Here is a 26,785-nt window from a genome sequence, read left to right as displayed (position 1 = left end):
AAGACAGTACTAAATATTCTTAGCTAATATTTAAACCAGGGTCTCTCAACCACAGCATGATTGACATTTGGGGTCTAATAATTCTTTGTTGCGTGATACTGTCCTGGGCATAGTAGGATGTTTAGCAGCATCCCTAACTTCTGCCTGGTGGCAAACTTCCCTCTGCCCCATGCTGTGACAGCAAAAATATCTGGAAGCATTGCCAAATGTCTCTTCGAGGGAAAAGTACCCCTTAATGAGAACCACTGATCTATAATCTCTAATACAAACTAGCAAAATAAAATCCTTGACATCTTAGTAAATAAATATTGTGAAGCAGAGATAACTTTCTTTAATGCCTATGAAAAGAGTTGAATTAATCAACAGGCTGATTTCCTGGTAGAAGGCATATTTCACAGTGATTACCTTATGGCTGACTGTATCTCATCAGCAGGAAGTGTGTAGTTTTTCGTAGGATCTGTAACCACAAACCAGAATGACACCCTCTGGGTTATATTGCAAAGTAAGACATGGGAAATTCTGCAAATGATGGGAAGAAAAAAAAAACACTGTAAGCAAATTATACCACATTTCATTGGACCATCTACTCTGGTGTTATTACCATCTTAAGAGATGTCTTAGCTATTAACGAAAAGTAATTTCTACCATTATGAAGAGAGGTATTATTAAGAATAAAATTACATAGGAAATTTCTTTTTTTCAAAATCATATACTTGAGGACCATTCCTTAAATAAGGACTCTATCAAAAAAATAAAATCAAGAAGAATTATTTAGTAGAGAGCTTTAGGGACCTCACTTTCCATCACCTGTTAACTGGCAGCACCCCTGCCTTCCAAACACTGGGCCTCTCTGAACCACTGAAGCTTCTCGGATCCAGATAAATCCATTGCCCACTCTTGATCCAATAGTTGCTCTAATGGCCACTATTTCTGTCCCTCTCCCACTCCAGTATTGGGGCTGGACCAATAACAGACCTCCAAACTGAAGTGTTATGTTCAGTTTACCATAAACCTTTGAACACTGTTTTTGCAGTTACCTGCTTTCCAACCGTAAATTGGAAATGTGCTTCCCTCTATTCATATACATGTATCCACCCACCCAAGGGCACCCTGACCTCTGTGCTAAGGAGACAGTACTGAGGCCTCTCAGCCAATGCAAGAAAAGAAAGAGGAAATTTGACAGACATCTCTGGTTTGAGACCCTGACACCAAGAGAAGGAGGCCAAGCCTAGAGTGCAGGCCGTCTGCCTTCAAGCCCGTATGGAGAAACGGAGTGATCCTTTCCCTTGTGCCCAGGCCTGGGACTCTGCTCCTGGTGCAACAGGTCGAAAGGAGGACAATACCACTACCCTGCCGTTCCTGTCTGTCATCCACCCTGATGCAAGGACATCACCAGCACAGGTTACAGAGTCACAGCTGGAGACTGTGAGAGAACTGTCATGCTGGTGTCTTATTATTTGAGGCCCTGCCACCACCAACTCCTAAGACTCAAAACCACAGTTCTTTTACCCTGATGAGTGCTACTCTGCCCCTGCATGAGTCAAGGATACTACCAGTCACCCACCAGCATCCCAGCTGGCAGGTCTGCCAAGCCTCAGAACCCCCTCTCCTTGTCTGGTAGCACCCACATATAGAATCACTGCTAATAATCAAACATTTGCCTACCTCCCACCCACCCACTCACCCCTACTGCCTTTTCCTAGGAACACACTAATGAGGAAGGCATTTTTCACCTCTGCTTGTCCAGTTTGCATACTAAAAAGTTTGTTCTTATTTTAAACATTAAGTATAGGCATCGTTATTATCTTGGAGATTGTCACAGTCTTTCTTTCAAAGATTCATATAATAGGATTCTTCCACTCCAGCTTGGTACTGTTAACATTTGGGGCCAATTCTTTCTTGCTTGTTGGGTGCTGTCCTCTGTATTGCAGGGTTTCAGAAGAGTCCCTGGTCTCTAACCTCTAGGTGCCAGCAGCATACCCACATTGTTAAAATGTCATTGCCAAATATTCCAGGATGTGGGGGTGGAGAGGCTTGGAAGGAGGGGTATGTGTGTGTGTGTGTGTGTGTGTGTGTGTGTGTGTGTGTGTGTGTGTGTGAGAGAGAGAGAGAGAGAGAGAGAGAGAGAGAGAGAGAGAGAGAGAGAGAGAGACCCAAGTGGAGAATCTCTGAGAGACAGTGACCTCTACTGGCAGAAACTGTTAAGCTTGTTCTCCCAAAATGTGTGAGTTAAAACATGTCCAAAATACAGAGAGATGAACAAAATAAAGTGCATGCTTGGCAAAATTATTTTCCCTAATTTTGTAGAATGCTGTAGTGTGTGAATTATTCATGGTTTTGCCCTTATTAATAATCAGTGTAAAGTGTTTTTTTTTTTAATGAGCTACTCATTTAAGCTCTTCAGGTAGCTAAAAATTAAAAAGTACAATAGCAACAAATGCTGGTAAAGATGCAGAGAATTGGAATCCCAGGCAGTGCAGGGGGTGTCTGTGGGTCCATCCATTCTGGAAGTGTTTCCTGGAACAGAATGTGGCTACCAGCAGTTCTCTTACAGAGAGAGAGAGAAAGAGAGAACTGTATCAGTGAGACTGTTCTCTGTCAAACTCTTTCTCAGAGCTGAGAACTGGAACAACCTCAATGTCCATCAGTAGGGGAATGGATCACGTAAATCTGGTCTGTGCTATCAAGCGAGTCCACAGATTGAAGGAAAGAAAGAGCCCAGGGCATCTGGACTATTGAGCCAGATAATTCTGTGTTGGGTAGCTGTGCTGTGCATTGCAGGATGTTTAGCAGCAACCCTGGCCTCTCTCGAGTAGTTGTCATTAGGCCACCTCCGCTAGTGACAATCAAAAATGTCAGCAGGCATTGCCAAATATCTCCTGAAAGACAAAGATCACCTCCAGTGAAAAGCTACTGAACTAGAGCTACACTTTCATAAATAAAAGGATAAATCTCAAAAATACATTTATTGAATGAAAAGGATGGGAGGTGTAATGTTATATGTAGCACATGCCATTTTTATAAATTAAACAAACACCAAGTAATACTGCTGGCATGAGAGAGGAAGCAGGAGCCAAGGAAGTGGTCATTTGAACACTTGCCTATGATTTTCTTCCCACCTAACATCTCTTTAAATACTGCTCAAACATGAATTTTGTGGTATTTGTCTTTAGAGGCAGAAAATAGCTGTATTCTCTCTTGGAGCTTGATTTCTAAAGGGGTGGGGACAGATGATAACCAAGTAAATAAATGTACACACTGCCAGGTGGGAGAAATGCTGTAAGAAAAATAAAACAGGAAGAGGAATGCATATACTCCATCAATTCTTCCCTGTGTCCTCCTCACCATGAAACCACACTGTCTCTTACTATGAATTCAAGTTATTTATTCAGTGTTTCTTTGGTGTGCCAACTCATGCTTTAATACAGCACTTTGGCAAATAAAGTAAAAACATTTGAAATAAAAATTCCCAAAAGACTAAAATGATGCTGAAAAGAGTAAAACCAACATTTTCAACGAAGATAGTTACTGTTAGATACAAAAAGACTTGGACTAAAACTCTATAAATGACGCTTTTCTTTTGAGGATTACTTCCTGTTATTTGCTAGATTAGAGACTAGGCTTTTCACTCTACATGACTAGAAAGGGCTTGAGATCTTAGTGTGTCAATGAGAACACTGCTGGCATTTTGAGTAGGAAATTCCTCATTATGTGGCGATGTCCTGACATGGGTATCACATTGGTTATCTCTCATCCCCACCTTCTAAATGCCACAACAATTTCCTATAATAGATATAACCCAACAACACACCATTTCCATATGCAACCTTGATATGCTACATGGCTGGAATCAGTACTATACCCAGGTGAAAAACACTTGTAAATCTCTTCAGACATGTCAAGGTCATGAAAAACAATGGAAGATGGAGAAACTGTTAGATTGAATCAGCCTAAAGAAGAATAGATTCTAGAACAGAAACAGGACATTAGTCTAAAAAAGGGAAATTTGAAAAATGCCACAGTTTAATAACATAGAGCCAATGTTAATTTCTTAATTTTGATATATTTATCATAGTTATTTAACACTAGAGGCCTGGTGCACGAAATTAGTGCACGGGTAGGGTCCCTAGGCCTGGCCGGTGATCAGGGCCTATTAGGGCCTCCCGGCTGCTGACCGGGGCCTTCATTCCGTGCCGCCCCCTGGTGGTCAGCACATGTCATAGCAAGTGATTGAACTCCCGGTCTCCCAGTCGAACTCCTAAGGGGACACTGCATATTAGCCTTTTATATATACAGATAATAACATTAGGAAAATGGGTCTAGAGTAGAAATTCTGACCCTCAGTGCATTTTAGGCAGCTAATTCTTACTTGTGAGAAGTTGTCTATTCTTTTGAAGGATTTATGCAGCATGCCTAGGCTCTACACACCAGATGGCAAGAACATATCAAATTGTGAAAAACAAAATGCCTCCAGACATTTCCAAATATACTCAGGAGCAGTGAAGGGACAAAATACCCTCAGGTTGAGGACTATTGGGATACAGAATCTCTCTGCATTATCTCTGCAATTCTCTTGTAAATATATCTTTTTTTCAAATTAAATACAAACACACAAATACAGGAGCAAAGCAGTTATTTTTAAAGTTCCCTGGGTACACTAAAATGATCTACAAGAATAAAATAAGACAATGGATTAAAAATAGTTCTTACTTGCTTCATGGACAAAGAGATAACAGATACACATGTACTTAGAAAATCAGGAAGAGCTGTGTTCAAATGCAAGATAATGGCATCTGTCAGCATAAGGGTGCTTTTAATATTTACACAAAATTTTAAAAATGTGTTCTGTTGTGTACTAAATTTTATCCAGTATTTATTAGGATACCGCCCCCCCCCCCACTGTACTGGTGTCTTAGGAAGCACTATTTCCATAATTTACCCAAGACTGATATTACCAAAAAAAGGGCAATACTTTTAGCTGCATAGGGTCTTCTTCAACCGAATACTAAGTATACCTCCTGCATGGCGCTTCCAGGGAGAATAGTAAGTCTAAGGCGTTAAACAAACAAAAAAGTCACTGCCTTTCCTCAAGTGTGGGGAGCCCTGGACTGAAGGTGATTCTCCAAGAATTGGCTCCATTGCCATTTCTCATCAATGGCGCCAGACAGGGCCAAGTGCATCCAAGGGGTCTAAGAATCAGGCTCTTGTTTCTGGAAATCAAAAGGACTAAATAGGAGCTGGGATGCTGTCTTACAAGCACAAGGCTGTTAATCCCCTTACCATGGATACAACAGCACGTTGTTCCTTGTTTAGATCACAAGACTTTTCCTTGAATAGGCAGAGGAGGAAACCCATTTGTGCCCTACACCATTAACTCAGAAAGAAAATGTCATGCCTGAGTTAGACTTCTACCTCTCTTGCTAAAAATGATAGATTATCTTAAAAGGCAATATCTGAGTAAAATTTTACATTTAGATTATATTTTCCATAGAAATTATTTTCAATATTTCAAAGTTCCTGTGAAGCTATTTTAGTAAATCTGGCCTAAATCTTATTGTAAAATCTTGAAAACACCTGGTTGTCATCTTCAATCAAAGTCCCAACAAAACTTCAAGTAACCTGACATAACGAAATCAGAACTTTCTATCATTTAAATTTTTCTATACATCTTCTATTCTAGTATTAAGAAAATCCAAAAAAAGAAAACCACTTGATATCAAGGATTGTAAGAAAATACTATGAGCACTAGGATAGGGGTGGACTACAAGGGGTCAGTGGGAGAAAAAAAGGGGCATATGTAATACTTTCAACAATAAGGATTTTTTTTTAAACAAAAAACATTTGTTAGTAATGATTCCAAAAGATTCATATTTAGTCCGTCCTCCTATAATATCTGGTAGAGCCAGCTTCGTGGGTGTGGGGGCCTAAGCTGTATGAAACCTGGTTTTACCCATCATTTAAATATCAATGCCTACCACATACTACTTTCTATTCTTAATTATCTGGATCCAACCACAGTAATAGAGTTCAACAGGCCAGCCTCAGTAGACCACAATAAAAAAAGAGGTCCATGTTCCCCTCACCATTGCCTTTGGTGCTCTGTCAGCTCTTGCTTCTTGAAGGCATTTGGAGCAGCTGGGTAGCTTTCCTGTCACTTCTGGCTATTACAAAGTCTCTCCCCTCACATACAACCAGACAACTGTACTCTCTGTGAGCAACTCTCCACCTGACTGGAGGCTGAAAGGGAATCAAGTAAGGCGATCACTCAGAACACACAGTCACTGGTGCGGCATGGGCCCCAACTCTGCATGGGCCCAGCTGTCAGCACCTCACCTGGCTGCAGGGTGTATACACATTGGAACTCAGTCCCGCCCGAGTGCTATGGGGAAAAGAGTGGAAATGCCACAGCCTCTCTGTAGCCTCACACCCTCTGCCTCTCTGAATCCCCAGCCTTCTCTCCCACTGCCTGCTTGGGCTGATGGGGACTGGACCGGTTCAGCTCTCCAGCACCCCCTGCGTGCATGCAGCCAGGCCTCCCTTTAGAAAGGACATTCTCTTTCACAGTCAGTCAGTGTTACACTGGACCAAGAATATGCCAACTGTGGGTTTCCCAATATGCCAGGACATCCTCAGGAGATACTGAGCTTGCTGTCATTGGAGGTGATTAAGCTGGTATAAGAGATACTATAGTAAGGACCAGGCAAAAAGTGGGATGAAAATGAGAGTACTCATTATTCGGTTTATTTCTTGACTATCGTTAGTGAGTTACTCTTTACATTTTCAATTCAGTGCATCTCAGTATCTTCAAGTTTTCTGTAATATTCATAGAATAAGGAATAATGGGGTGGGCAAAACAATAGACAGCAAATGTTCAAGATTTGAATCCCTGAAGCCATCCCAGAAAGGGATATTTCCAGAATTCACTCTGTTTCACACTGGCACCAAAAGGCCTCTGAAAGGCAATATACTTTATTTATTTATATATTTATTTAAAATATGTTTTTTATTTATTTTAGAGAGAGAGGAAGGGAGAAGGAGAGAGAGATAGAAACATCAATGATGAGAGAGAATCATGGATAGGCTGCCTCCTGCACGCCCCCTACTGAGGATTGAGCCAGAAACCCGGGCATGTGCCCTAACCAGAGTCAAACCATGATCTCCAGGTTCATGGGTCAACGATCAACCACTGAGCAACACCGGCCAGGCAAGGCAAAAGACTTCAAACCTGAGCCAGTTGCCAAGTGTGTCTTCCATGCACCCACCACATGGGATATGGTCACCTCTCTGCAAAGTTATCTTTAAGCTCACCTAGCATTCTGTGGTGCCCTTTCCCACAGGGGAAGCATTTGTGTAAAGATGAAGCCTCCTTTATGGCAGGGCATGTAAAATTCGGCCCAGCACTTTGAATTGCATTTTAAACACATCCTAATTCATTAGGCAGACTTGTCACTCAGCCCCAACAACAGTATTGCTGGGACTCAGAGCCTGAGCCTTTACAGAAAAAAGTTTGCTGACACTGATCTAGCTTTGCATTTTTTATTTATTTTTTTTCAACTGATTCTGGCAACAAAAACCTTTATATATCTTCTGCACCCAATTCCAAGGAAAACATATTTTGGCAATTAATCCAGGTCAGATACTCCAAGACTCCTACAATGCCCAGAGTTCTGAAAAAAAAAATGTTTTTAAAGTGAATTCCTCAAAATTAATCTGAAATGTTTAAATGAACTTTTCCTAAGAATGGAAACATCTCATTTAACAGTAATTTACAAGATGAAATTTAGGCACTTAGAGGATATAATAGTAAAATGAGCACAGCAACATATAAAACCTGCTAAATAAGAAGGACTAGAAAATAAAAAGAGATTAGTTAAGGGATTAGTAATGTAAGATGACTAGTAGCTTTTTTTCTTTTGAATTTTTTTGTGATGCTATTATCTAATTTTTGTTTAAAAAAATTATAAATAATTGTGAAAAGAGTACTGGAGGTTCAAGGCATCAAATAAAGGCAAATATATATTTTCTAAACATCTATAAAATAGTAGAGTTCACTCAGAGCATAATTTTGTTTTACTATAGACTTCATATATGTATGTGTGTGTGTGTGTATGTACACACAAATACATGGATCACATGTTTAATTCACTCCCCCCAATTCCACTCCTACCTTATTTCTTGTATTTATAGCCCATTCATCATATATTGTGTGGGTTTGAGGGAGACCAATAAATAGCAATCCTCGTTATCAGCTTCTGATGCATTATAAAGTTAAGACGAAAGAATGCATCAGATAGGAGACCAAAATAAAAGGCTGGGTTGGAGGATGTGACTTTAATCAGCAGACAAATTTCCTTCCTAATGTAAAAAAAAATCCTTAAATGAAATCAATTCCTCTACAGTGTCCCATGTAGAACTGAACTGAGGCAGCTATCACCACACACTGGAGTATTATACAAGATATTCAACACCTTATGACCTGCACCTACCAAGCTAAACAGTGCTCAGCTGTAACCAGCACACACAGCATTCCAGGTGTGTGCCTGCCCATGCAGGGCCAGATTCTGTACTTACTGTAGGGAGCAGCAAATGGCTGCGGCCTGAGGGCAGGAAGGCTCTGAAAAAGAAGAGAGCCCAAGCCCAATTTCTCCTTGCAGCTCACCAATCAGATCATTCATTTTTACCTCTTAAGAGAAAGAATGAGGGATAGAGGAGAGAGAAACCAGGAGTGTTACCTTAATCACAGATAGAGATAGTAGGAAATATCATAAGTAGAGAAAATTCTTCCGGATGAATAGATAAAAATGTAAAACTATTAAAAATTGTCCTAAAGCCTTTAAGAAAATAAACAAGGTACTATGATAGATACCAGCAAACCTATACATATTTATTTTCAAAATGAGTACTATGGATTTATTTGTCCCCCTCCCTCCAAATCATATCTTGGAGCCCAAACCCCAAATATAACTGTATCCTATATAATAAAGAGGTAATATGCTAATTGACGATCACACCCTCACAAGATGGCAACGGCCACAGCCACAAGATGGCAGCGCCCAGTCCCCTCAGCCCCGGGGGGGGGGGGGGGTGCCGCAGCAGGTGTGCGGCGCGGCTGCCGTCAGAGTCCCCCAGTCCCCTCAGCCCTGTTAGCAGTGAATTTTCATGTGACCATTACCTTTTTAAAAAAATCCTTACCTAAGGATATGATTATTTCTTTTAGATCATCTGTTCTTGGGGAGCAGGCCAAAGCCAGCAGGTGGGCATCCCCCAACGGTCCCAGACTGTGAGAGGGCGCAGGCTGGACTGAGGGACCCACTGTGTGCATGGATTTTCATGCACCGGGCCTCTAGTTTGGAGATAAGGGCCTATAGGAGGTCATTATGGCTAAATTAGGTCATAGGTGGAGCCCTAACAATATAGGATTAGTGTCCTCATAAGAAGAGATACCAGAGAGCTCACTCTTTCCCCTTCCACTTCCCCTTTATTGAAGAGGTCACATGAGCACACAATTAGCTGGGAGCACCTGCAAGCCAAAAGAAGAGCCCTCAGAATGAAATCTACCTTGGCAGCACCTTAAATTTGGACTTTCCAACCTCCAGAACCATGAGAAATAAATTTCTGTTGTTTAAGCCACCCAGTCTGTGGTATTTTGTTACAGGAGCCGAGCTGACTAATACAATGAGAGTCGAGTTCTTATCTATACTATCTATCTATTCATTAGCAAGAGAAATATGCATACAACAGAAATGCAGAAAGCTTTTGTAAAAGTTAAACAAAAATGTGGTTCCCTTAAAATGAGATTAATAATGTTTTTTCATAATCAAGTTTTAAATTATTACACTATCTCAAATAATACTGCAAGTTATCAATTAAGATTTTTCACTGTTTACTTACTCTGTTTTTTCTCTGTTGGGAACTTTCCTCATGGAGAAAGCCACCATTGCTTTGAAGAGATATTCTTCATTTGTATCCCAGGCATACTGAAGAGAAGTAAAACAGAAATAAAAAGCAAAGAGGCATGAGGTAAAAATTAGTGCACTGGATTGCCCTGGCCTGTGTTGCTAAGTGGTTAGACTGGATTCAATTCCCATTCAAGGGCACATGCTGGGTTGGGGATTCACTCCCCGCCCCCAGTCAGGGCGTGTGTGGGAGACAACCAATCAATGTATTTCTCTCACATCACATCTACGTTTCTCTCCCTCCCTCCCTCTCTCTCTCCCTTCCACTCTCTCTGAAAAGCAACGGGGAAAAATATGCTCAGGTGAGGATTAACAACAAAAATGGTGCACTGGATCCTAATTGTGGTCACAGTATTCCACCCCCTCATCTTTCTTATATACTAAAAACTGGAAACTATGATAGATCATATCACCATAATGTTCAGGATAGAGTTTCTTGTACATTCTATCATTCCAAGTGTGGTATGTTTTCCATTGTATTATCTTCTTCAGATCTGCAGTATTAATAGCCAATAAATATGACATTTGGACAACTCATAATGGACAAATACAGTCAGTTCCCTTCCTCCCTTTCTTCTTTCCCACAGAAACTGATTCCCCCTCTCAGCTTCCTTCCTTTATAAACATCAGTGCAAATTTTCTTAGCTTGAAACCTGAGTGTATGTACATGTTACGGGCTGAATTGGGCTGCCTCTCCCAAAGAAACATTAATTTTTATGTCCTATCCCAGTACCTCAGAATGTAATCATAGTTAGAGATTGTGTCTTTATGAAGGTGATTAAGTTAAAATTAGATCAATAAAGTGGGCCCTAATCCAATATGACTGGTGTACTTACAAGAAGAGGAAATTTGGATACACACACACACACACACACACACACACACACACACCACACACACCACACACACACTGAAAGAAGACATGTGAAGATATAGGGAGAAGACAACCACCTACAAGCCAAGAAGAGAGGCCTGGAATGACTCCATCCCTCATGGAACTCAGAAGGAACCAACCCTGATGATACCTTGTCTTGGATTTCTAGCCTCCAGAACTGAAAGAAAATAAACACTGCTGTGTTTAAGTGACCCAATCTTTGTTACAGAAGCACTAGGAAACTAATGTAGCCTACTCATATTATAGTGAGTAATCAAGTATTACTGGAGAAAATCACAAAACAGGGTTTCTTGGTTACTCTAAATTCATGGTGACCTACTCCCAAATTGTCTTAGGTTTCCCCATCAGTTTTCTTTCTCTCATGGTTCACAATAACTATTCTAAGCCCTCTTCAGTCCCCACAAATCTCAGTGCTATCCATCACATCTCACTAGATGCTCTTGCTTCATAATTTATAGATACATCTCAAGTCATCAATTTAAACTCCCCCAACCTCCTGTCACCAAATACAAGACTTCCTCCATAGACACACATTCTATTTATATCCTTCCCTGAAGGGACAGATGTGGTTTTTCTCCTCCTGTCCATGGCTATTCCACCCACTTCTATTAGGAACACTTCCCTTCTGCCCTCCTCAGGCTCTAAACAATATCAGTTTCCCCCCTCCTGTTGTTCAATGCTCCTTGAGCCTGTCATTTGACTTTCAACCACACTCAAGTCTTTCCCATAAAACAACAGCAAAACCGAATCACTTTACTCAGTCTTCCTTTTTCCACCTACTTATGTCTCTCTCTAGTCCTTCACAGCCAAAATATTTGAAAGAGTTGTCCATACTTCTCTCATTATATGTTCAATGACCATGACCACTTCTTCTTAAACCCCCTCATTATCTGCCTTCCAATTCTGCAATTCTAAAAGCACAGCTCTCTCTAAAGTTACCAGTTATCTCCACATTGTTTAACACAATGAGCATTCTTCATTCTCATCTTGCTTGGCCTCTCAACAGCATTTGCCGCTCTTGAAAACTCCCTTCATCTTGAAGCGCTCTCTTCCCAATTGTGATACAAGAGTTTGTTAGTTTTCCTCTTGCCCCCTTTGCAGATTCACTGTCTTCTACAAGGACTTCAAGTTTTAGAGAAACTCAAAGCTCTCTCTCCTCTTGGACCTCTGTACTTTCCCCCCTGGGCACTGTCATTTACTCCATTATCATCTTAGAACAAATGACTCAGGAATGTATATCTCAGCTCTGTCCTTGCCTATTTATCAATAATAGCTCAAACACAATAAGTTCAAAATTAAAGTCTGTTATTGTCTTTACCTGGTTGCCTAACTCATAAATAGGACATCACCCATCCAGTTGCATAATTAGAAACAAAAGCTCCATCCCTGACTCATCCTTGTCATACCATCCCAGTGGCTCTCGAATCCCTTCACTACTCTCTACACACACACAAGTATCTTTCAGTGTGTGTGTGTGTGTGTGTGTGTGTGTGACAAATGAACATCACCTCTCACCTACGCTATGCCAATCACCTCCTAATTGATGCCACCTTTCTACTCTAGCACCCTCCAATCTGTCTTCCACACTGTTGTTAAACTGTCTTCCAAACACAAATTCTATCATGACATTAAAGGTAATATCAAAACTCCCTAACACAGTCCACATATTCTTTGGCCTGACCCCTCCTTTCTCTCTAAGCTCATCATGTGTCATGCTCCTCCTCACTGCTCCAGTTCCAGAAAACTCAATCTCCCTTCTACCCCTCACTGTCACCAAGTTCCTTCGTGAAGAATCCTTTGCACATGCTGTTTCCTCTGCCCTTTTTTCTGTTATCCCTTAGTTCACTTCTACTCATGCTTCAGACCTCACAGCAAATGCCAGGTACTGAGGCCAAAACCCACTTGTACTTCTCCTTCCGGTAATATTCGTCCAGAATGCACATTTGCATTTGGTTCACTGACTATTTAATGGCCAACCAATTCTCTGACTACTATAATTCCATAAGGATAGGGACAAGCCTGGGTTTAGCTGCTCTGCATCCCTAGAACCCAGGATCCTGGGATAAACAGTATATAGCACAAGGAGAGAGAGTGAATCCTGCAGCCAGACTTGTCTGGGTTCCATCTTACCTTTACCAACTGCTGACTTGAGATCTTGAGCAGGTCACTTACTTTCTTTGCACCGCTCATCCATTTGATGAGAATAGAAATACCTGTACTACATTCCTCAAAGGGTTATTGTGACAGCTAAATGAGCTGATGTGAGCAAACTGCTCTAGAAGGTGCCCAACTAGAAAGTAAACTAGGTTCTCAATAATGATTACTCATTGAGTGAATAAAATAAAACATAGCCTCTAAACAGTATACCTCTAAGTTTCTTTAGCGGTTCTCTACTGTTTATAGTCTAAGCATCTTAATATCACCTTCTATTGGGGGAAATTTTCACAGACCATACTGGAAAACTGAAACTAAAGTTATAAAATACCACCTTATTAATTCGATACTCTTTACTGTTCCTATAACTACATGAGCACCATAAGTATTAAATTTCAATTTTATAACTATACATTTCATGTTATTATTTTGATACTTAGGAAGAATTAAGAAACTTCATGTGAGAATGTGAAAATTTGTGCTATGAAAACTCTTAAGCGGATGAAATATGACCTCTTTTCAATGTCTACAAAACTGAGGCTAACAAAATTCAAATGACCACAATAGTGAAGCACAGAACCCAACCAAGACCTAACTGCCAGATTCAGGCCCCTTTGCTGCACTATGCTGGGTTGAAATGTTCAACAGTGCAAAATTGTTTTGTATAATACAAACCTTCACATATTTTCTAGCATAAACTGTAAATAAAGTATTTTAGGCAAAATCATTTTATTAACAATTTCTATTTTACTATAATATTTTCATTTTTAAGAAGATACTGGATTTGAGGTCTTTAGAAGCAAGCTATGCAACTTTAAAATAACCAGGTAAAGAGGCTCATTATTAGAGAAAGCACAATGTTATTAGCAAACAAAATTTAAAATGAACACACAGGTTCTCCACTTACTGCTTTATCTCCCAGAGCTGTTCTGATACTAAGTCTCACTTTAAAAGCATTTTCTGCATCTGCCAGAAAGAAAAAAGAGCAGTGTATGATAAAATCTGCCCAAACTGAGCCTAACAAATCCTAATATCTAATGCAAATGAAATAAACAGAACACAGAAATGCAAATAAACTGCTCCCCAAGTTCCTCAAGTTTAACTGTAATCACCTTAGGTGGTTTAAAATTGTCTTTCAAACTCATAAAACAGCTCAACTTTCAAGCCACAACATGTCTATAGATTTTGAAAAATAAAGAGGTCTTTCAATCAAAGACTTATCAAACATTAAAAATTATTCATCTATTTTTAAGTTTCAGGGCTACATACCTGGTTGACAGAGTTCGGCATGAATAGCAGTTACCAGAAAAAAGAGCAGCCACAACATTCTTTCAGAGAGGAAAACACAAGACAAACCAAGGGAAAAATAATCCACCCTCCACTTAAAGCTGCTTTAGCCATTCTGTGACCTGGATTAGAATAGCAGAGAAACAAGCAAACCACCAGCTAGAAGGTTTAATGATTAATCCCCATCACTTAGGTTAATACTTTGATAAAACAACCCCATCTCCTGTCAGTTATTTACAAAAACCTGTTTGGAAAACAGGTTAGTTGTGCTTTGCAAACTCTAGCTTGAAAGAATGTTTCCTCTGCTGACTCAAAGTCAGAATTCCCCCCCCACACACACACTCCCTTTGTTGTCTGGTTAAGTGCAGGATGGAAAGAATTGAGTCCTCTCTGGAGGTTTTTTCCAGGTATGAACTTCCCATCTTTTCAGGCCTAAAGTATCTATCTGGCTGACAGATAAGCTATCTTAATTTGGAAAGCTAATATCACTCCTTTCTATCTCTGGAGACAAAGGCCTTGCAAGAAGGGCCTTACCTGACTCACACTTCTGCAGGTACACATCCTGGCCCAGCCTCCAATTCAAAGGGAATGATTTTGGTCAGACCGAAGGTGTGGCAGCTGTGCAAAATCACAGCTGATGACATAGCGCAGCACTGTCCAATGGAACACCCTGTGATGATGGAAATGCTCCTAGCTGCACCACACAGAGTGGTAGCCAGTAGACATGGGTGACTGTTGAGCACTTGAAATGGGGCTGGTGCTGCTGTGAAAGGAATTCTTGATTAAATTAAGCAGCCACATCGCTTCTCGGCCTTTTGGCTAAGATCAAGTGTAAATTAAGCAGCCACATGTGGCTGGTGAGCACACTGGTCAGTGATGCCATAGAGCAGTCATTAAGAGCTGCCCACCACAAACTAGGTCTGCTGGGTTCTTTCTTTAATCCTCCAAAGAGCACCTCACTGGTGCAGTTGTTCTAATTACCTTACAGCGAGGAAATGAAGGCTCCTGTTCAAGGCATTGGTGGCAATGGGAGGAGTGAATAGGTGTCACTTGAACCCTCTCTCCGCCACACTGAGCCACACTGCATCTCAGGTCATCATGGTGTAAAAGCTGAGACTGCAGCAAAACCTCAGAGATGCTCTGAGTAAGATAAAGAATGGACGAGACTCCTTCCCTGGGGGGCACTCTGTAGAGGCCAGTAGAAGCCCCACAGAGGGTCCATGTCAGGGCTGTTCTCTCTTCCATTCTGCCTCTTCATGCATTTGCTCCCCAAACTCGACCTTGTGGCTTGAAAACCATGAGTGGGAAAATTAGGTTGGGTGACCCGGATGTTAAATAGACAGTTTGGATTTTTAAAGCAACAATGAGAAAATGCAAACAATGACACTTCTTCAACACTTTGAGAGTCACACCATTTCCCCCTCCTAATTAGGGTGGTATGTTATCATCTGACCCTTTTGTGTTTGCTAACTCCACCTGAGGAAACTTGTTTGCCTTTCCTCCACTTTGGTTGCAAAGGCTCAGAGTCAGGCGAAGTTAGACTAGAGGGAGAGGCAGCCAAAAGTTAGCCCAGCCATTTTAGAAATTTCACTATTAGGTAAAATGGAAAGTTCCTAGAAGTAAGAGTTAATATAACTAACCCCTGCAAACAAAGTCAGACTAGATCAAGTTATCATGGCAAATGTTAGACAAGATAAAGTCATCATGGGAAGGAAAAGTCAATAGAGACTGTAAGAAAGGTGAAAACTGGCATCAAGGAACAAAGCCATGTTAGAGACAGAAATCCAATTCAGCTTTCCTTTAGCCTGAAATGTCATAAAAGTACCAAATACCTCTCTTTTGCTTTTACTTAATCATCTACATGACTAGAGTTGAAGACAGGAAAATGCTGAATTGTAATCTAAGCCATTCATTTGAAGAGAGAAAATATTTTCCCTTTTAAGTTATGATTTCTCAATGTTGTCTCATTTTAAAAACAACAAAAAATTTGCAACACAAATTCTGTACAGAAAACATAGAAAAGTACAAAACACCCATGATGAACTAGCACAGATGACCAATATTAATATATTTTAATAGTTTATACATACTTTCCTTAACCTTGGATCTTCTTGCATGATGTTGCTGTCATTTTGTCTCATTGTAGCAGCACTATCAGAACAGGATGATGTAATGGGAATAACATGAACCTTGTCGTCTTCCTCACTTTAATGGGATTACTGGTCTTCCACAGCATCTGGTGAGTCACATTAAATTTGATGTGTTATAAGATAAAAGTCTCCTTTATTTCCAGTTTACTATTTTCTTTTATCAATAATTAATGTTGAATTTTATCAACTGTCTTTTCAGCATCTCTTAATATGATCCTAGAGTTTTTACCATTTGGTGCATTATATTAATAAATTCCTTACACTGAATACTCATTTTGATGATTTTTAACATGCTTCTAGACTCAATTACTGCTTTTTCCCTGGGTTTTTAAACTTATTTTCATAGAATATCATGTAGCTAATTTTTTAAAAAATATATATGTTTTCATTGATTTCAGAGAGGGAGAGAAAGGGAGAGAAAAAAACATTAATGATGAGAATCATTGATAGGCTGCATCCTGGATGCCCCCATTAGGGATCAAGCCCACAACTGGCATGTGCCCTGACAGGGAATCGAATGGTGACCTGGTTCATGAGTTGATGCCCAACCACTGTGCAACACCAGCTGGGCTCAAGTGCTGATTCTTAAAGTTTATTTTTTCCTGCTTTTATATTGCCATCTTGAAATGTTATAGAAAGATTTCTAGCATTGTCTATGTTTACAAATACTTAAAATGCAGAAAAAATACAAAATTCAGAGTTGAAGAATGTGGACCATATCTATTATGGAAGAAGTGTTATTTCAAAAGTTTCATTTCTTGTATTGCCATTTATTATAGGTTTCATATTTCTTTCTGAGTCCATTTTGGCTACTGACAACTTCCATTCATTTTATTAAGATTTTCCAGTATTCTCATGGACTTTATATTTCTTTGCCATAAAAAAATCTACATTCATTGCTTATATTCCCTTTATATTTTCTGGTGTGTATTTTTTTCTCATTTTCCCATTATCTTGCCATAGGTTTACCTAGTTTTGTTGTTGTTTAATCAAAGAATAAGATCTTGAATTTAATTTTCAATTCTTTTCTTTCTGCTTTGTGATTCATCAATCATATTTACATTCATTAAGTCCTTACCCCTGTTGTCATTGTACTGGCTTTCTTGTTCTTTTTATAACTCTTGAGCTGGTTAATAGGCTTATTTCTTTTTAATCTTTCTCAGTTAATAATGAAAATATCTGTGGCTATTAATTTTCCTTGGAGTATTCTTCTGGCACATGACATAAGAAGTATAGATGCACAGTGATCTCATCCTTCTTTTCAAAAAAGTCTATAATTACGTTTTAATTTTTCTATATTCCAGTATTGCTTAGAAAAGTATTTGACAATTGCAAAAGAAACAGCAGCCCAAAATGAAATGATTAAAAATATCAACTTTTGCCCAGCCTGTGTGGTTAGGTGGTTGAACATTGACCCATGAATTAAGAGTTTCATTGGTTCAATTCCTGGTCAGGGCACATGCCTGGGTTGCGGACTCAATTCCCAATAGGGGGCGTTCGCATTCGTGAGGCAGCTGATCAATGCTTCTATCTCTATTTGTCTCCCTTCTCACTCTAAAAATCAATAAGAACATATAAATTTTTTTTAAATATCAACTTTCATGGGTCCCGTCAGGTGAATAGAAAGAGAAACTATAAAGTAAGGCATTGACTTAAAATATGAAGGTTCTTAAAAGGTATGGATCACTTCAAACATGCTAAAAATGATTTAATAAAGAACTTGATAGCTCAATAAAATAGGTGGAACATAGAACTAGATACTATTGTTCTTGCCTCTTAATATACTGTCTTTACTTTCTTATACTTTTCAAAATCTTGTATCTACTCTTTATTTTCATGTACAATTTTAAGTATTAAACCTCCTGAGAATTCATATCAAACTTGCTTCATACAATGCTCATTTCAGCAATTCCACATATTGGAGCCTAATACCTTATTAGTAGCCATGGTAATGATGACAAGTAAAGCAGTTTCAATCATTCTGAATATGTTACTACTGACTTCCTTCTTAAAAAATCCAATCTTTATTGTTGAAAGTATTACATATGTCCCCCTTTCCCCCATTGACCTCTCCCACCCCACCCCTGCTCCCCACCCCAGGCCTTACTATTGGCTTTCAATGTCCCAAGCTTAGAGAACATAAATAAAAGGTTGAGATTATTGTTGCCATGAGCAATAGGAAACACAGAGAGTCTCTTGAGGCATAAAAAAGAAATTGATTTTTCCATGTTTTTGCATACTCCACAACAGTATTGAAAAGCAGTTTCTCAGCACGTAACTATTGATCTACTGCTCAGGAGGGTAAATTAAATATGAGATCACGTGAAAACATGTGGGTTGTTCTTTTCATTCATGTGAGATGCCTTTTTAAGATCATCAGAGCTGTAAAAGCATGTGGGGATATATATGCTCCATTTACCTTCAATAAAACAAGAGGTAGGAAGAACCAATGCTGCTTTTAAAACTTAACCCCAATTATTGTTTCATTACCACATACAGGTGTTCATAAAACCATAACACCTAAAACTAGTAAACTGTGAAACCATTTCAAATATAACTTTACTCTGCACATTTTATTGGGTTTTGAGAAACGTACCCAGCTGTGACACATTAAAAGAAATCAAACTTTTAATAGCTGAACATTTTGTACCTTTAAAAACTATTGGCTCTACTCATTCATTTTCTAAAAGTTGTAGAATTTTTAATAAATGTGATTCTTCATCATTTAAACTGAAATGAAATTGATATGCTATAAAACAGTATCAAGATGTTTATAGTAATTAGTCTAATATTTTCAGTATAATTAGGAGGTAAAAATTACTTTTCTCTTTAAATTTTCAGTGTTAAGGTACATGGGAAGATAAAGTAGTTTGTCTATTGTGAAAAATACTATTTTAACTCAGTGGTTGTCGATGGAGGTGGGGGTGGTGGATTTTTTTTTCTTACAGAAGTCATTTTGGCAACTCAGGACATTTTTGGTTGTCACTACTGGTATCTGTTGGTTAGAGGACAGGGATGCTGCCAAACATCCTACAAACTTTAGAAACATCTTTTAGGCCTTTATATAGTACCTTTCTGCTCCTTGTATTTGAGTTAATGGAAATAACTGACAAAAGGAAGTACAGGAGATAAAAGGAAACTAAATGTGTGTGTGTAAAATCAAGCATACTATGAGATTTTAACATCATTTGTTTCATATTCTGAAATTATTATAATAAACTCATTTGTTCCACATTCTGAAATTATTATTAAAATAAACTCATTTATCTTTTTATTAAGATGGCTAATAAGAAAGAACAAATGCCTGGTTGCTTGACCCAGTCCAACAGCCCATTCTATATAATAAATGCCTAATATGCAAACTGACCAAACAGCAGAATGACCAGTGGAACGACTGGTCGCTATGACACACACTGACCACCAGGGGGCAGATGCTCAATGAGGAGCTGCCCCTGGCTTGAAGGCCCTGACTGGTGGTGGCGGCGGGGGGTGGGGGGATGCCAGGCCAGCCAAGGCAGGTGCCAGCAGGGACCCCTCAGTCACCCTGCCGGTTGCCCCACAGATCGGCCCTGATCGCCAGCCAGGCTTAGGGACCCTACCTGTGCACAAATTTCGTGCACCAGCCCTCTAGTGATTAATAAGCAGACATCTAAAACACACTATCACTGAATGATGTTTCTGTCCTTCTTGTCATTTACAATGAAGTCATTTCCACATGAAATCTTCATTAGCACCCCTTTGCCTATGTCAGACAATCCAAACTCTTGAACCTGTTAAGATCTGAAGCTAGCCGAAACCGGTTTGGCTCAGTGGATGGAGCGTCGGCCTGCGGACTGGAGGGTCCCAGGTTCGATTCCGGTCGAGGGCATGTGCCTGGGTTGCGGGCACATCCCCAGTGGGAGATGTGCAGGAGGCAGCTGATCGATGTTTCTAACTCTCTATCTCTCTCCCTTTCTCTCTGTAAAAAATCAATAAAATATATTTAAAAAAAAAAAAAGATCTGAAGCTAAGTTGGGCTTTTAGGACATATCCACATTAATGCTGCTGCTCCATCCTCCTCTAAGCCATTCTGCCAGCTACTCTGCAAGTGGGCTATATCCTACCTCTGTTCTTTCTGTGTGTTCTTTTCACACTAGTTCCTTAACTTCAATACTGGGAGCTTTCCCTTTTTCATTTTGTACCTTTAAACATATTAGCCATTTTTACAGGCCTATCTCAGTATCATCTCCTTTGAGAAAACTTTCTTTAGTTTTTGTTATCGATTTTTATTTGTTGTAAACTTGTCCAAACTACTAACTTTCTATTCTCTCTTCCTGCGTTCTTACAGCATTTTGTTCACAGCCATACATGCATTTATTGCTAACATGATTTACTTTCGTATCCTACAAACTTTAAGTTTCTGGAGAGCAGGGGATATATTTGGTTCAATTCTACATTTCTCATGCCCCTTGAATATTTGATAATTTAATAAAACTGAATTGACTTATATGAATTATAAACTGACATTCTAAGTAGCTCGAGACTGTGAAAATGAAGTACCTATGAGGTACACTGCAATTTTTTTCTACATTTTTGGCCAGAAAATAACAACTTCATTATCATTGATAAACAAGAAATCCTAGGCTTTGTAATATTTTTGTTTCCACTCCCATATGATATGCCCTTTTTAAGATGAGAAAAAAATCTGAAGGTTCATCAAATTTTTAGGGTTAATAAAAAAACCATAACCATTATGAACTTTATCCCTTTTTTTCACAGGGTAACATTTTTCTAGTTCAGAGAAAGTTAATCACTACTGTGTGGAAATAAAGATTAATTCAGACAAACTGAGTGAGTGTAATCCTGCCAACTTAATATTCCTAAGGTAGGAATTTAAAGGACATTTTTAAAATATATATATTTTATTGATTTTTCACAGAGAGGAAGGGAGAGCGATAAAGAGTTAGAAACATCCATGAGAGAGAAACAGCAATTCAGCTGCCTCCTTTATACTCCCTACTGGGGATGTGCCCACAACCAAGGTAAATGCCCTTGACCGGGATTCAACCTGGGACCCTTCAGTCCACAGGCTGATGCTCTATCCACTGAGCCAAACCGGTTAGGGCTAAAGGACACTTCCTTAAACGGAATGCCTGTGTGCTTGTCTTCGTGCTTCATCTTGTACATGAAGACCAATACATTAAAATGGGTTCTGTATAGTAAAAGCAAGACTTTACTGACATTTAATCCTAGATGTTTTACTGTTTCCAATATTGTTGGGTTGTTATACAAAAAGAGTATTCTCAGTTAGGTAAGTCATGATTTTTTTTTCTAGGCTAAAATTATTGCAGCCATGCTCTATAGAGTAGCATTTTCCATCCTTAATCTTCTATTTGGCTGACAGTCACCCTGTCACATTTAGCCTAGCCTATAGGTACTTCCTTTGCCAACCTCTATAAAGAGGTGGAGGGGCTATTGGGCCATGTGTCTTTTTGGTTAGAGGTTCTCCTTTTCATAAAAGAATCTTAAACTATCCTTGTTTTGACTGATATACAAAGCATATGAATTAATCAGTATATCAACGTTTCTGCCCTTAAGTTTGGCCAGCAATAATGACCTTGATCCTGCTATTGTGTGAAAGTCATCAAAAGCCTATAGTAAAAAATGTTGTTTTTGAGGACTGCCTAAAAGACATGCATGCTAGACCTTTATTACTACAAATCTGAAATGCCAGATAGGTTGCTGCAACCACTCATCCATCCTGCACCCACCACAGACTTTGTTGTTTTATTAGAGAACTTAGTCACAAAACTTCCACAAGCAGTTGACATGTGAGTTGAAACTTGCCATAATGGGGAGTGGTGACCTAAATGCTGCCCTGAATAAAGCCTGTGATCTCAAATGAAAAGGAAACTTGGGAGTGTCATAGAATTGATCTAATCCACCGTGCTTTGTGATTGTGGCCATAATTTACATTGAGAGTATCTATATAAAACTCTTTATCGTCCTTTGTTTCCCATTTAGTTCTCGGTATCATGATGAAGAATCAGAATTTCCCTGGAGACTAAAAGTCAAGAAAAACTATGTTTCTCAAAAAACAAACAAACATGGACCTGAAGGGCATTATGCTAAGTGAAGTAAGTCAGACAGAAAGACAAATACCATACAATCTCACTTATATGTGGAATATTAAAAAAACTAACAAAAGCAACAAACCAAACTCAGATATGGAAAAGAGACTGGTGGTTGCCAGAGGTGGAATGAGGGGTGGGGATGGGGGGGTGAAATGGGTGAAGGGAGTAAAAAGGTACAAATTTCCAGTTGAATAATAAATAAGTAATGGGATGTAACATACAGCATGGCAACTACAGTTAATAATACTGTATTATAGATTTGAAAGTTGCTAAGAGAGTAAATCTTAAAGTTCTCATCACAAGAAAAAGAATCTGTAACTGAGTAGTGAGATGTACGTAAACTACACTTACTGTGATAATTTCAACATATACACTAATATTGCATCATTATGTTGTACACTTGAAACTAGTATAATGTTATATGTCAATTATATTTCAATTTAAAAAAAGACCAGCATTTGCCAAGTCCTTTTCCACCTAGTAAACAATCCCCATACTACACCTTCCTTAACTTTCTCATCAAATCTTGTTCCAAATTCGAGTCGGGGGGAACTTCAGGCTGTAAGCTTCTTGTGGTTTTCTTATTTGTCACTGGAACTCAGTACTTCATAAATGCAATTTAAACTAATGAATACCTGAAAGGTTAATGGAAAGTGCCCTGCCCCCAGGAGATCCCATTCAGAGATTTCGGGGCAGGAAAAAAAAAAAAAGCTGGTAATAACCGCTTCACTTTTTTTTGTGGACCCAGAATTGTAACTGGAGGGGGTAAAGAAGATAATTTCAGAGTAGGGGGCCGTAGGCAGAGGTTTAAGTGTGGTATTGTCTCCACAGGCCCTACACACAGGGTGCCTAGGAAAAATCATCTGAAGGCTACATCAGGAAGTAGAGGCGCATGCTTACTCCGTGCAGCTGTTTAGCACTAAAGGTCAGCCGAGGGGCTTGTAGGAACACAGTTCCAGTAGGTTCCCAGTTATGTTTCCGATCCGGATTCTGCTCATAGTTGTGGTGTTTGGAGCTGGGAAAAATATGAAAAAAAGTAAATTACTAGACAAGGATCTAGGACCCCCAGGCCTGTTCCCTTATATAAATGCCTCCGACTTCTAGCTCTGAGACCTGGGAGGTTTTCTCTGGAAACTCATGGGCCCCACCCACTCCTCCATGGCTTCCCAGGAACAAGGAGGGAGAGCGGGAAGCGCGAGTTATTCGGGAAGGAACCAACAGTGGGTGGCCTGGGAACCTAGGGAGAGGCCAAGACCGAATGTAGGAAAATGCGCAAGAGCGGGATGGGCCTGGCCAATGGATCTTGCCACGTATCAGAGACAGAACGTCGGAATTGGTCAAGACAGAAGGGCGTGGAATGCAGGAAGGAAGAAATGCGACGCGGACCTGAGGGGCAGAGCCTGGAACCAAGGGAAGGAGCGCAGGCGCCCGCCCTGTGGGTAGGGGCGTGGCCTTGGCCTAGCCCAGAGACTGCGGGAGGGGTAAACTCAGGCACAGGAATGACTAGAGTTAAAAGCAGGGACAGGGCACAAGGGACAGAAGTGGAGTCAGCAGAAGGACGACGAACACCAATAGAGAGGAGGGGCCACGGAGTAGTGTACGCAAGGACGTACCCTGAACCTGAGGGCGCGCCCAGTCCGCAGGGCGTAGCTTTGCTGCCCTCAGAGGCGTCGCGAAGACCGTCCTAGGAGGAGGTTTGAACCCAGGCGGAGGGGAGGGGCGGGGCCACGTCAGCGCGCAGGCGCTCCACTGTGGAAGAGGCTCTGAGGAAAGCCCAGGTGCCCTTAGGAGGCGTGGCCAGGGCGTGGCTTAAGGCATTGTTGGGCGGTCGGGGGCGCAATATGAATACGTAAGCGAATGACACGCAGGCGTGAGGGGCGTGGCGAGACGTGAGGGGGCGTGGCCAAGATGGCCGCCCGCATGAACCTCATCCCTGTAGCAAGTGCAGGGGTTTGTGCTCAGAGCTTTCGGGTAAGGTTCCCGGGCGATGTGGAGCGTGGGCAGCAAGGGGACCTGGCCTAATAGAGAGGACAGGGACCCTCTCACACACACAGCCACACTCTGCGATGCGTCCCGGAGCCGGGGCAGCTGTTGACCTCGGGAGGATGGCCACAGTCCCGGCGGGAATTCTCTGAAGAATGGTGGGGAGGAGGTAGGGAATCGCCCCTTCCTTCTCTAACCCTGCTTCTCCACTCCTGAGTGTCATTGGACAACTACACCCCCTTAGAGTTCTGTCCATTTAAAAGTAGAACAGCTGTCCCAAAGAATTCGGGTGCTGGGGATGTTGCAGTTGCAGAAACCGAGGAGCCTGTATCTGGGTCTCACTCAGACCTGCATTGTTGATCTTCCCCGGAAAGATTCACAGCCACTCCCAGAGCAGAAGGTCGGTAGCATAGCTGTGTTATTTGGACTACTCTGGGCCTTCTCTACTTCTCAATTCTTTCTTCTTTCCTTTTTCTTTTGTATGCAGTCCCGGGAGCTTGAGGGGAAGAAACTACAAAATACAAACCTTGTTGGTGCCTATGATTCTTTGTGGCAGGAGTTAACAACTTTTGCTATAAGGCTCCTGGAAAGTCGTTCTTATAATCAGTGTAATCCCCACCCACCATTTATTTTTGTTGAGAAATATGGGGAGGTAATGAAGATGTGTACACATTAATTTAGGTAGGATTTATTCTCTGTCAGACAGTGAAAACCATATTGCTTTTTGCTTTCCCTTCTTCCTTTACTTACAATCTGGGTATCTCCACTTTGCTATTTCAGAGTCTTGCTGCAATATGGTGAGAAGTCAAGAAATCTCTGGTGGGAAGCTGCCCTACACCCTACACATAATCTGCCCCTGCATATCCTTCAGAAAGGTTACTGTTCTCAGCCTGCATTGGCATCTACAGTGAACCAAAGTTCATCCCACCCACCTTCCCTTCTGGGCCCTGGTAAGGAACTGCACTGTTCTTAAATATTTTCTAAATGAAAACCTTTCAGCTTTCTAGGGCTTTCCTCCTTTACTCAGAAATTGTAAACTCAGTACCAGGACTGAAATTCACCTAATGGTGAAATTCACCAAAGCTTCCATTCTTGTGCCCTGTACACACCTGCCATACAAAAGTTTACCACCACTCATAGTTGGAACACAGTAAAAGTTAAGTGAATTTTGTCAGAAGGTGAATATTGTGAAAATATGATGGGAAGAGGAAAGTGCATATCAAAGGCTGCACTGGGGCGGCACACAAAAGAGGTTAAGAAATGTATTTTGAAACCTTAGGCAACCCCAGATTAGGGACATACTCTCAGAAAAAGAAGAGGGTGAAAGGAGGAAGCTAAGCTTTCTCAGTTAAGACATGGAAACATAACCTCTAATTTAAATTTCAGAGAATTGCAAGAGGCTGACTTTCTATATCAGGAGATGAGAAAATGAAGGGTCAATCTGATAAGAATCAAGGGATTTTTTTCAATGTTATCATAACCTTTAGTAATTTTTTTTTGCTTATCTGTCATATATATATATGACAGTTTAAGAGCTGAGGCATTTAATAAGTACATGATTTATGAGTGATTTTACAAGGCTGTTAGAATCTTTTCTTTCTTCACACATTTCTAAGTCTGCAAAACAGATGAGGAATGTGTAAGTAAAATTTAATGTCATACATAATCAGTGATAGCAAAAGGCATGTAGCATAGAAAGCTTATCTTCCCTGTGACCCATCCAGCCTATGGTCCCATCTTCAAGGACAGACATATTGTCTGTGAAATCCAGTAATGTAGGTCATTCATTCATTGTTGTCTGCTGTGTTTGAGGACTAACATTATTTGTGGTTTCATAATCTTGGGTTTTTATGAGGTACGTGAGTAAGTTTAACCACTTCTCGATAAACTGTTACTTTTCATTTAAGAATTGTGATGGGCTTTAGGCAGCAATGCTGACCTTGTACAGTATATATCTTATCTCTGAAGTGTCTATCTTTTTATGTCTTGGTGTATAATTTTGTTCTTAAAGCTAAAAGGCCATAGCTGACTTGGAATTACTGAATATCTTTAACAAGGTAAGCATTATTTTATACTAGAGGCCCAGTTCACGAAATCCGTGCATCGGTAGGGTCCCTAGAGGCTGCTGGCCACAGGCCAGGGCCTCCCTTCCCCCCAGCTGCCTGCTGCTGTCGCAGCCAGCGGGGGCAGGGTTAGCGGGGGGAGGGGCCATGGGCAGTTGTCCAGACGGCCCTGCCCCCTGGTCAA

General features: G+C 40.4%; 2 protein-coding genes across 20 annotated transcripts in view; one reads left to right on the top strand and one right to left on the bottom strand.

Annotated features, from left to right (window-relative positions):
* The window catches only part of CLTRN (collectrin, amino acid transport regulator), a 37,984-nt gene extending 13,709 nt beyond the window's left edge, over positions 1 to 24,275 (bottom strand). The window contains exons 1-8 of one of the 7 annotated variants that reach the window (XM_036304014.1): positions 24,169 to 24,275; positions 23,456 to 23,570; positions 16,383 to 16,528; positions 14,827 to 15,055; positions 13,913 to 13,971; positions 10,370 to 10,450; positions 9,892 to 9,977; positions 406 to 519 (exon numbers count right to left, since the gene is read on the bottom strand). In XM_036304014.1, coding sequence (XP_036159907.1) covers positions 406 to 519; positions 9,892 to 9,977; positions 10,370 to 10,408 — 239 coding nt within the window. In that variant the 5' untranslated portion in view covers positions 10,409 to 10,450; positions 13,913 to 13,971; positions 14,827 to 15,055; ... (1 more) ...; positions 23,456 to 23,570; positions 24,169 to 24,275. Of the gene's footprint in view, positions 1 to 405; positions 520 to 9,891; positions 9,978 to 10,369; positions 10,451 to 13,912; positions 13,972 to 14,274; positions 14,597 to 14,826; positions 15,056 to 16,382; positions 16,529 to 23,057; positions 23,073 to 23,455; positions 23,571 to 24,168 lie in introns of those variants that run through there. The other 6 variants (XM_036304015.1, XM_036304016.1, XM_036304010.1 and 3 more) reach the window with 6 other exon arrangements.
* CA5B (carbonic anhydrase 5B) overlaps positions 24,038 to 26,785 on the top strand; it is a 78,978-nt gene continuing 76,230 nt past the window's right edge. For 9 of the 13 annotated variants that reach the window (XM_036303998.1, XM_036303992.1, XM_036304000.1 and 6 more), the window contains exons 1-2: positions 24,413 to 24,526; positions 25,319 to 25,488. The gene's annotated coding sequence lies outside the window, so the exon portion shown is untranslated. Of the gene's footprint in view, positions 24,250 to 24,401; positions 24,708 to 24,797; positions 24,939 to 25,029; positions 25,220 to 25,318; positions 25,489 to 26,785 lie in introns of those variants that run through there. The other 4 variants (XM_036303995.1, XM_036303993.1, XM_036303996.1 and 1 more) reach the window with 4 other exon arrangements.

The sequence above is a fragment of the Myotis myotis genome, unplaced genomic scaffold, assembly GCF_014108235.1.
Source record: "Myotis myotis isolate mMyoMyo1 unplaced genomic scaffold, mMyoMyo1.p scaffold_m19_p_4, whole genome shotgun sequence".
In the NCBI taxonomy this organism is placed as follows: Eukaryota; Metazoa; Chordata; class Mammalia; order Chiroptera; family Vespertilionidae; genus Myotis; species Myotis myotis.
Note: the sequence above shows the minus strand (reverse complement) of the source record. Positions and strands in the feature narration are given on the sequence as shown.